This window comes from Lottia gigantea, assembly GCF_000327385.1.
Source record: "Lottia gigantea unplaced genomic scaffold LOTGIsca_4, whole genome shotgun sequence".
NCBI classification, from domain to species: domain Eukaryota; kingdom Metazoa; phylum Mollusca; class Gastropoda; family Lottiidae; genus Lottia; species Lottia gigantea.
Window position 1 is genome coordinate 4,357,311 of NW_008709379.1, and position 12,165 is coordinate 4,369,475.

The following is a 12,165-nucleotide window of genomic DNA, read 5'->3' on the forward strand; positions in this document are numbered from 1 at the left end:
ATGAAATTATCACCACGAGAACAGGAAGGCCTCCTTGTTTATCAGGCTGGTAGTGTGGCCCAGAGACGTCTTGCACGGGGTGTCAGGTTAAATCACCCTGAAACTGTCGCTCTGATTGCTTTACAAGTAAGTAGATAATTGTTTCAATTTCATTTTTTATCTCTGGAATTTAACCCCCATTCCAAACTTGATTGTACATAAAATTTCAGAGAACGAGAAAGATTCTTTTCATTGCAGATTCGTTCTATGCGAATTGACATATCTTGAAGATTCAAGATAAGTTAACTTTTGGGACATTTTTATCACAGAGAACTACCATTGTGCGAAGCGAATGTTTTGAATGCTTGTGGTTATGAAAAATATATTCACAAACCAAAAAAGTTATTTGATTCTAGTCCGGATGACTGAATGTATTTATCATGTTATTTGATTGTATAAATATGCTGTTGGATATTGTTTTTCATTTCATTTCATTCTAGCTGCAAGAGCTAGCAAGAGATGGTCTTTCGGTGTCTGAATTAATGGATCTAGGGAGAAGAATGCTTGGTAAGTTATAGACTATATTATAATAGCCCAGTTTCCCTATGACTATACAAACTAGAGACGGTATTGGACTAAAGTCCTTCCCTGAAATTTGGCCAACGTCCCTGGTTACTTGTTAGGTAACATTAGAAATACACACTATGTTAGGTAACAATAAAAAAGACAATCAATGGATAAACACAGCTTTTATTCGTTAATTTGTTTTCTACAAAATATATAACTGACATATTTGAGCACAAAACTTAAGGAATTCGCAACCAGGTCCATTTTTGCAAGATGATAGAACATGAGGAACTATTGGAACCAGACGGAAAACCTCAATTTGTCAGTGGTTGGTGCGTCCGGAACAACTAAATCCAGCAATTCATCACGTTAACTCGGATGCCGTTAAAACTTAGCTGAAAATCTGTTTGATCTCAGATTCTACCAGCGGCAAAATGGACCTTGACCTTACTTTTTTATATACAGGAATTAAGCAAAAACCCATGGAAATGATTTTACATTAATTTGTCGGTTGGATAGGCCCAACCCGTAGTGTTGTCATCGTTTGCGAATCCACGCTGTGTATTTCTAATAAATGAACAATGCCTGTGATAGATATGAATCACGTAGCATGGATTCAGCACGCGATATTTCAGCATGTTCTTGAACACCCAAACAATTAGTTTATCTATGCCCCAATCTGAGGTTTTCGAGTCCAATACGTTCTTGACTTGGTTACTTAATTTACCAATTGGAACAAATATGTAGGCATCATGCGATCCGACATATGGCTTGATTTCACAAAATTCACCAGTCAAGTCGCAAGAATCTTCCAACCGTCCATTTCTTGAGAGGGCATACATAAGACGATGTTGGAGCAAGACCTTCTTTTGTATCAGATCAAATCCATCCCCGGGATACGTGTCTGCTTGAATTATCATCACTAACTCTCCATTTAACTCATCAAACGCGTGTTCAAATATACTTATTGCTTTTCTTGGTTGGTCAGTCTGCAGGAATTTCAGTTTTTCACCATTCTGAAAAATTCGCGCTTTGATGAATTCGGGTAAAAGTTCACTATCATACAGCACATGAACAGACTTGATTTTATCGTGTAATAAAGTGGATTGCAAGCTTGAAACATATTCATCCATTCGCTGATCCTTTTGTGGAGAGCTATATTCATTATAGTCAGTTTGTGACGAGGAAAGCTGGTGCAAGTAAGGAAACGTCAACACTGCTGTTATTTTGCTGTGGTCTGATATCTTCTCCGCTTCGTCGATATCGAGATTCTGTGAGGCTTCCATGTTTATAAATCGACTGAGATTATTCACCACATAAATCATGAATAAAACGTACAGCACCAAAAACCCAGATGAGAATTTCTTTAATTTTCTTAAACACATTTTGTCTTATAAAATAACAGTTCACTTGAAATCACTTAAGATATAGTTTTAAAAGTAGGTCATTTACTCTACACGTGCTAATTTATCTAACTTGTTTCGAGGTTATCCGTGAATATCTACCCACGATACAAAACATTCATACGAACAGCCCACTTTTATTTGAGTCAAAGTAGCAATGAACAATAACAGTCTTAGTTTGATAGCTATTATTCTACCTCAAAACAAAATATACTGCATTGGTTTGAAAAAACTAATTTTCCAGAGGATAATCCGAGATATTGACCCGATATTTGTGTATGATATTTTGACTTCAGGTCGTAACCAGATAATGCCTGGTGTTGGTGACATGTTGAATGAGATCCAGGTTGAAGCTACTTTTCCTGATGGCACAAAATTGGTAGGATCTCTATAGCACTAGTCAGATAGTTTCAACGTCACCTATTTCAAGTCATTTTGTTCAACGAACTAGCAGATATTGGCGTGGTACAGGGGTTATTTTCCGTATAATCAGAAACATGAGACGTCATCAGCACACTCACATATAGATAAATAAGAACAAATAAATTTATTTCAGGTGACTGTTCATGCACCAATTTGTGCCGATGACGGTGATATGGATTTAGCTTTCTATGGTAGCTTCCTACCAATACCTGATTTAAACGTATTTAGTCCAGATTCTAAGGTATGTCCGATTCTAAGGTATTGTGGCAATGTCATCAACCAAGGTTTTTGCCCTTCGTAAACTGATTAAGACTTACGACTAATCGGTCTTTGTAATCAATCCGACACACTCAGCACTCAATCCGCACGTTTCCTCAATTCACATTTCAAGTGATATATACATCTAACCTTTTTCTAAAACATACCTTTAGTTCGTAGTGCCAACACCCCGTGTTAAGATGGTGGCATGTTGACACTTAACACCAACTTTGAAATGGGGTTACACCAACACCACGTGTTAACACCAACACCGCAGCTTGATTACAAAGTTGGTGTGGAAATGGGTGTTAGTGTTGGTGTCGCTGTCGGTGTCAACACCAACACCAACTTTGAAATAGGTTACACCAACACCAGGCGTTAACACCAACATCGCTGATTGATTACAAAGTTGGTGTAGAAACTGGTGTTAGTGTTGGGTTTAGTGTAAACACCTGGTGTTAACACCAACTTTGAAATCACCCATTGACGCTGTGTTTATGAAACAAATTTATAAATGAACAACAAACCGAGAAAACCAACAGGTTTATCTGAACTTACACTTTAAACCAACTGTGACAGTGAAACATCTGGTTCGTCGTAAATTTAGCCAATTATTATAAGGTGCCAACAGGCAAATCTAATAGGCTCATATTTCAACAGGTTGTTAAAGCTGCCCAGAAAATCAAAAACAGGTATGAGATCGAAGCTCGAGATACCAGTGAATCTATTGATGCACCAGTTTTAATCATTCCTGGTGAAATCATGCCGCAAAAAGGGGAGATAACTATAAATAAAGGTAGACAACTCAAATCTCTGAGAGTTACCAGTGTTTGTGATAGACCAATTCAGGTAAGTACATCAGAAAAGCTCTAGATGATTTAAAGATAGCTGGTGAGAATATTTTTTAAAAATGACACGTTAGTTTTATATCACAAAAAATGTTGATATTTGCATATATTGCCTCAATATTAATGCTCTAAATCCTACAGTTTTTAGTTATACCTTTCACAAAAAAGGTATGAAAAATATGTTTTCAACTTCAATTTCTTCGCAATCTATTTTTGAAGTCGTTTCCAGATTTTGTGTATTAATTGGCTTTATCGTCTGTTTAATTTAGGTGGGATCTCACTATCATTTTATAGAAGTCAATAAATATTTAACTTTTGATAGAAGACAATCATATGGAATGAGATTGGTAAGTGATCTAGATATATGTTTTAAAGTATAAGCTGATTCTGATTAAGTATCTTGAAAATACCAGTTTATAGTTTCGTTTTCAACATTATTGATATTGTCTGTATTAAGAGTTTGTTTGCTTTTGATGTTTAATCAAATACTACATATGCATGTCGTGAAGTATAAGCTCAGCACATTATTGAAGAAGGATATAACTGATTAAGGCGACGATGACCTCCAAAGAGATATACTTTGATTTTTTACAGAATATTCCGGCTGGAACCGCTGTGAGATTTGAACCTGGTGATACCAAAACTGTATGTCTAACGTCCATAGCGGGTAACAGGTAAGTCATCAGTTGGACTTCAGGAAGCAATCAATACACACGAACGTAGGCCATTAATATCATACCTTCAACCAACACATATCCTAGTGAAAGCTTTGGTCTGTATCCATGAATTACTAGAAAAGTGATATCGTGCTTGCCTGAGTGCATGTTGGAAGTGATGCATGAACAAGTGTGATATGAGGCCATACTGTAAAGTCCAAACGATATTTGGTCTATTATCTTTCATCTATTAACAGAATAATAAGAGGAGGAAATAGTCTGTGCGATGGACCAGTGAAGGAAGAACGTGTTGTACCAATAATGAATAAAATAGCACAGAAGGAGTTTGGTCACAAGGATCAGGTATTGGATTGGTTCGTTATCAGATTAATAGGAGCTTTTGGGAATTTGTACAAACTGTAAATTTACATTTTTCTTATTTTTGATATCAAATCTACTTTAGTTAAATATACGTCTAGTATGATTCTTGGTGAAGAAACATTTCGATGTTAAAGCCAAATTTCTGCTGTAATAGTACAGTATTATGATAAATTTACTTTGCATCCTTTAGTCTGAAGTTCTTGCCACTAAACCAGCCACCATTTCAAGAACTATTTATGCTCATACATATGGTCCCACCACAGGTGATAAGGTAATTACTTTTTGATGAATTATTCATGTTTATAATAATAGTAGCTACTTACGATGAGAGTTTTAAGCATTGAACGCAAAAGACAATAGTTGTACCGCAATACATGTCTTGGTTTCTTGGCCATGGAAAGATTATGAAAAGCGACTTTTATATTTGTCAGGTGCGTCTAGGAGACACCAGTTTGATAATTGAAGTAGAGAAAGACCATACAGTGTATGGTGAAGAATTAACATTTGGTGGTGGGAAGGTAAGTAAATTGCGAAGCAACCTGAAGTAGATGTACACACATTGACGTAGAAGGCAGAGCACTAGGAGTCTCTGAGCCCCAAATTCAGTATATATCCGGGCTGTCACCAAAATACATCCAAAGACAAATAAAAGAAATATCTAAAATGGTCGTACTGGAGGGCCTTTGTTTCACGTGGATCTAATAATTGACCCAAAGTCTACACCTTTCATTTCCAGGTATAACATTGAGAAATAGAAGATACCCTTTATACGTCAGGACAGGATATATTTTGCAATTTTATTATGAAACGAATGTTCTTCGCATTTTTATTGTATCATTATATTGGTTTTAACCATTTAGGTATTGCGTGAAGGTATGGGACAGGCGGCTAATAGACCGTGTCTAGAGGTACTGGATACTGTAATATCCAATGCATTGATAGTAGATGCTGTGACTGGTATAATCAAAGCTGATGTAGGAATTAAGGTAAACATTTGAAAAGTTATCCTAACTACTTACAATTTGCTTAACTTATACTGAAATCTTATGAAAACGTAAACTGATTCATGGATATTAGGTAGAAATTGTGAGGAATACCACTGGCTTGTCTGACAAAACAAAACACATACAAGTATATAAACAACGGTATTCTCTGAGCAAGAGAATTATTTATATCCTATGTTTGTTTCCAGAATGGTAAAATCGTAGGAATTGGTAAATCTGGAAATCCTGACATTATGGACGGCGTTGACAAGGTGAGCATTTTTACTATGGTGCATTCCGAATAATATGGATATGAATATCACGTTAATAAGATTCATGGCATAAGCTTGAGTAGTAGGAAAACAGTTGTTTGAAAGATAATGACATATCTGTACCCATGTTCCCACAATCCTAATCGAAAATTTCAAGTAATCCAAGTTTATCAATAAAACTTATTGTCCTTTAAGAATCTGATTGTCGGTGCTGGTACAGAGGCTATAGCTGGTGAAGGTCTGATATTAACAGCTGGAGGTATTGATGCTCATGTCCATTTTATTTGTCCACAACTGATTCGGGAGGCAATCGCGTCTGGTTTAACTACATTGCTTGGTGGAGGCACGGGACCTGCAACCGGTACTAATGCTACAACATGTACACCAGGACCTAATCATATCAAGTAAGTTTAAGTAGGCATTGTATTATGGACAAAGAGTATTAATTGCTAATAATTGATGATAATTAGTTGAAACCTTTAGAATACATAGGAGACATATTTCTCTTTAAGTAGGCGTGTATTTTAATTAAATCCGTACAGCAGTTTTCTAACAGCTTCTAAAAGCATAACGAACTTGTTACGTAATGTTTTGAAACAGTTTAGATACGTCAAGGGACATATTTCTCTAGATTTTGGTGTATAGTTTCACAAGATTGAGCAAAAAATTTCCGACCTACGAAAAAGCGGAATGTCCCTTTAAAGAAAATAAACCCAGAAATGCGGTACGTCCACGATGCTCCCACATCCCACGACAACATCGTTCTGGCAATATAATTTATCCAATATTGATAAATATATTATGATGCATTTCAGACAAATGTTACAGAGTACTGATGCTTTCCCGATGAATTTTGGGTTTACTGGTAAGGGTAATACATCAGCTCCAGATCAAGCTGTAGATTTAAGAGATCAAATATTAGCTGGGGCTGTAGGGTAAGATTCAAAATTTCTTCTTTGGAATTGCATAATAATAACCATTCTTCTTCTTGTGAAGATCAGTGCCTTCCAGCGTCTGTCTCAGATACTAATTTAAAGAATCGTTTTGTTATGAATGCTTTTGCACAGTTACTGACTAATTCTGCTTCTGTTCTTGGTCCGTAGTACTTTTTCAAGCAGATCTTCTTATTCAGTTATTCATTACTACTTAATACAGATTAAAATTACACGAAGATTGGGGTTCTACACCATCAGCTATTGATACGGCTTTAAGAACGGCTGAGGAATATGATGTTCAGGTAAGCATTCCCAAGATGGTTATACGGTCTGTGAATTTGTGTTGAATGGACAAATTTGAGGCGAACTATTGCAATTACAGGACTTTTGTCAGTGGAAGAGACACTTAAACAAACTGGCGGAATCTTGAAGCCTGATTAATGTAGACACATAATAATGTTAATCCTTTCCTAGGTAATGTTGCATACGGATACCCTCAATGAGTCATCTTGTGTAGAACAGACTATAGAATCTCTTCAAGGACGTACTATCCATGCTTACCATTCTGAAGGTGCTGGAGGAGGACATGCACCAGATATAATTAAAGTGTGTGGTGTAATGAATGTGTTACCATCTTCTACCAATCCAACAAGACCATATACATCCAACACCATTGACGAGCATTTAGATATGTTGATGGTGTGTCACCATTTAAACAAGTAAGGATGTCCGTGATTTTCAACTTATAGTCATAAAACATGATATTCAGGTATTGGGTAGAATTTGAGATTTAGTATAAATGTTATTCACGAACAGCCAATTGTCGAGGTAATGGTATTTGACCGTGATGCACTTAGTTTAGGGTAGTTTTGAAGTCTAAAACTCTATAAAACATCTTATTTCCCTCACTATCAACTGACTTCTAAAGTTCATAGTATGTCTTTGAAAGGCAATTTCTTCTAATTCTAGAAATCTGAAAGAAGACGTTGCCTTTGCCGAAAGTCGTATTAGAGCTGAAACTATAGCAGCTGAAGATATTTTACATGATATGGGTGCAATAAGTATGATGGCTTCTGATTCACAGGTATTCATTTTTTTTCACTTTTTGGCTCGTGCTCACTCTACAGACTACAATTCTCTATTGATTCTTTTGATCTTTTGTATGTGTGTCAATATCATTATGAAGATGTGCACTATTGAATTTGGTGATGATCCGATGATTTTCTTTAGAGATATCACATAAAACTCCGATATCGCGTTCGTGTTTTTCACTTATTTTGCTCGTGCCCACTCTACAGGCTACAATTCTCCAAGGATTCTTTTGATTGTTTGTATGTGTGTCAATATCATTATGAAGATGTGCACTATTGAATTTGGTGAGGATCCGATGATTTTCTTGAGCTATCGCGTTTTTTCACTTTTTTGGTTCGTGCTCACTCTACAAGCTACGATATAGAATTACAGTTCACATTTAGCTCTTTATCAGGCTGCTAGTGAGCGTATTCGCTTGCGAGACTTGCCGCAAGCCTAAGTTAATGTATTATTATTATTATTATTAAACATTAAGACATTTTTATAGTGCCATCAATATATCTGCCATAAATCAGCATCAAACCAATATATTAGTTTTTGTGCGTAATTGACAGTAAAGAGAGACCAAAAGGAATAGAGCGGATGGAAAATTTGTTACGTTAAAAACTTTCTTTTTGGGAAACAGTTATAATTGTTTCCAATAATGGTTTTGTCATTAGCTTATACATGTACTTATCTTTCTATAAGAAGATGAATTGGAGCTTCAGTTAGTTCTAGCAATAGTATCTATTCATATTTCAAGGCCATGGGTAGAATTGGTGAAGTTATAACACGCAATTGGCAAACAGCTGATAAGATGAAGTTATTTAGAGGTCAACTTCCGGAAGAAACAGTAAGTATATCTGAATATTACTTACATTAAAGAGAATATAGTCCACTGGACTATTTCAACAAATTTGGTGTTTTATAATAGGTCACCAAATCTTACATGTTCACGTCACACAAATAATCATTGTGGAAGAAGAGTAGCGTGTAAAACCGTTCATTGGAGAAAGGATTGCCTATCCAAGGGAAAACTACTTCAACAAACTTTCATGTAGTGTAACACCAATAATCATGTGTTGCAAAATGAATAAATAACAATTAAATTCGAAAAGACACTGATTGATCTGAGCCATTCATATTTCACCATCTTTAATAACCTTTAATATGACGACATAAAATAAGCAGTAATTTTGTATGTATATATGTATTTAACAGGGAGAAAATGACAATGAACGTGTTAAACGATACGTAGCCAAATACACTATTAACCCTGCTTTAGCTCATGGTTTTAGTCACATCGTTGGATCAGTTGAGGTAGGTACCTTTTAAATCAGCAGGCCAAAACCAACAGCAACAAAATCATAAATGATCAGAAATAATCATCAGTAGACAAAATATAATACCCTAGAAAGGTTTTTGATGCAACATCCTTTAGCAGATTGGTAATTTTGGTGCGTCATGATTTGTAACCTATGTGCATCTCTATGATTTAGTAGGAGAAAAAACAACAGTTACACAGAGACATACGGTAATGAGTGAAAACTTGAACAGTACCTCGCGGTTTATTCTTGCCATTACAATGCATTTTTTAAGGTTGGTAAACTAGCAGATTTGGTGTTATGGAACCCAGCATTTTTTGGTGCCAAACCAAACATGATAATCAAAGGAGGACAGATAGCATGGGCACAAATGGGTAAGTACATATTATCTATATGAGACATATTAAGCTGATAAAATATCAAAAAATGATGCTGGAGATATATGATAGTAGAGATATGCTTTCAATTTAATTTTAATCTGTCGTGAATTACAGGAATGCCAAACGCATCTATACCTACACCAGAACCAGTTAAACAAAGAAAAATGTTCGGAGCGTATGGAAAATCTGTCGGTGCTCATTCTGTTGTATTCGTTTCAAAGGTAAGGATTATCAGATTACTTAATCAAATATTACTCATAACTTAGTATGAAAAGTAGCTATATGAAGTCAAAGAGAGGACGTTGAACGATTAAGTGATAAAAATATCTGAAAATGAGAGATGGAGTCGCGTGACACAGATTTTACAGTTTTTGAAATTTAATCTGTTATATTTTCAGGCGTCGTTAGAAACTGGCTATGTACATGATTATGGTTTAAGTAAATCTATTGTAGCTGTGAAATCATGTAGAACTGTCAACAAGACCAGTATGATAAGGAATAATTATTGTCCAAATATTGAAGGTAATATTTTAAAAATTTAATGGTTATTCCCAGAAAGAGTTAATTACAATCAATCATAAGCCAGCATGCATGACAAGTCTTTGGCAAGATTAATCTACGCATTATGTTGCGCATTTTCATATTATATTGGTCGATACCAGACTGTGCACCGATCAGTTGGAAGTAGGCTTATGTTACAGAACTTTATCTCGTGACTTTACCAGTCTTCATTAGCTCGATCAGTAACATTGGCATAAAACATTTAACTTTTAAACTCCTGGTCATTTCATTTGAAACAAGTTTTTCTTTGTTGCGCTCAGAAAATATACATCTTACCATACTGATTATGTGTAAATCTCCGATTATAATTTCTTTTAGTTAATCCACAAACGTATAAAGTTCAACTACTCCATGATGAAGACGATGGCAGTGTCAAACCGGAAGTTCTTGAGTGTCCAGCGTCCAGTAGGTTATCCCTGGCACAGAGGTACTTCCTGTTTTAACGGAAGTTATCGATTACTATGTTAAACTAATACTCACGACTAACAACTTAATATACAGTATTAATATTTTAATGAGAGTGATGACCATCCCTTTTAATGTCACAAGGATTGTTTGTTAATTTCAACATATACATGAACTATCTTGGCACAGAATTTTACCGATTATTGTTATGTTTATTTGGATATCGGATCAAAATAGTTCTGATAGTCTTAGAATGGTTTTGCGTTGATAAAAGGTGTACATTACATATTTTATCGGTGTGTCATCAGATGAAAATGCTTGCAGGAAGTGTTTTTATATACAATGTAACCAACTTATGTCTTTAACAACGCAAAGTCATTTTAATTGACTAGAGCTGAGTTTCTGATTCGCAATTTCTCAATTAAAGATAAATTCAATTAACCGACAAGAACGTAATATTTGATCAATGAAAACTGATCCAGTAGATTTTGATTGGTTGACGATATATTTTGTGAAGAAACGTTAAAAGTTGAACCAGCAAAAATCCATGCTTATTTACCTCAATTTGATATTTCATTCCATTCAATGTGCAATGTTCTTTTATCCTTCTTACTGTAATCAAAATGAAACAGAACTTAAATATCCGTTGTATTTGACAATCGGTGACAGACGTGTTCATTATCAAAAAAATATATCATGTCTTCCAAGCCGGTCAGATGAGGGACACTTTATGATGATTCATATTATAGAAAAATAAGCAATACTAATTTTTGTGCAATCATTTACTTTTATTCAGTATGTTTTGATGCATTCATTTGCATAACCTTGCTATTTCATATTGTGAGCCAATAAATGACGTTTATATAATTTTTAATAGACTATGAAAATAAAGTTGTCATATTCAAAGAATGAAGTTGAGTCAGACCCTGTTAAATGAAGATTTTCCACACCTCCCTAGATACGTTTTCTCTAACATAATATTGAATTACCTTTAAGATGATTGTAAATTAGTGTTGGGCATCACCATAACTTTCGTTTTGTTTTTTGGACTCTGTGACCTTTAAACGTTTGACTACGCACGGAGTTTTAAATGGCCGCTGCTAGTTTCGCCAAAAAATAATTTGATTGAACCGGAGCAGTGGCGGAGCCAGGTTTATGTCCGAGGGAGGGCGAAATATCTGAGATTGCCCGAATTTGTAATATAGTTGTGAGATTTTTGTTTTGCCCGAAAAACTTGCTTTCGGGGCTGCGAGGGGGGTGGGGGGGGGGGGGGTGCGGCTGCCCCCTCTGCCCCCCCTTTGGCTCCGCCACTGAACCGGAGACATGACATAGCTGGTGTATGGAGAAAATGATGGTATGACTGAACTACAAAAATATTCATCTTTCCAAATGTACCTGGGTTTTGCAGATCCGAGGTATATAAACAAGTTTAAAACCTCCGAACCTGCGGAGATGCGGAATGAACCCGTTTAACATGGCCTATTTTTTCTGTCTCTACACCAGCTGACCACAATAGCTGTCAGAGGCTGGAATAGAGACAGATGTTTCGGTCTAGGTTAGCATACACAAACAGTTGATAAATAATTGTTTCCGTGTATTAAAAATGATATATCTATTTCCTTAGCCGTATTTCTCCTGAAAGACACGTTTGACCAGTGGCGGTCTCGACACAAAACGCCAAATTATTAAGATTGCACGGCAAGACTTGAATATGACCC

The 12,165-nt window shown here is 35.7% G+C and overlaps 1 protein-coding gene across 1 annotated transcript; it reads left to right on the plus strand.

Annotated features, from left to right (window-relative positions):
* On the plus strand, positions 1-10,485 carry LOTGIDRAFT_105464 (hypothetical protein; the record flags this gene model as incomplete). The annotated part of the gene is made up of 23 exons (XM_009059824.1): positions 1-126; positions 480-546; positions 2,246-2,328; positions 2,506-2,617; positions 3,370-3,479; positions 3,748-3,825; positions 4,073-4,152; positions 4,392-4,512; positions 4,706-4,786; positions 4,947-5,033; positions 5,376-5,501; positions 5,708-5,770; positions 5,966-6,174; positions 6,586-6,705; positions 6,926-7,007; positions 7,180-7,424; positions 7,675-7,789; positions 8,540-8,629; positions 8,998-9,096; positions 9,376-9,475; positions 9,596-9,702; positions 9,880-10,003; positions 10,361-10,485. The coding sequence occupies 23 exons, from the start codon at positions 1-3 to the stop codon at positions 10,483-10,485; spliced, it is 2,550 nt and encodes an 849-aa protein (XP_009058072.1).
* Positions 10,486-12,165: the final 1,680 nt, after the last annotated feature.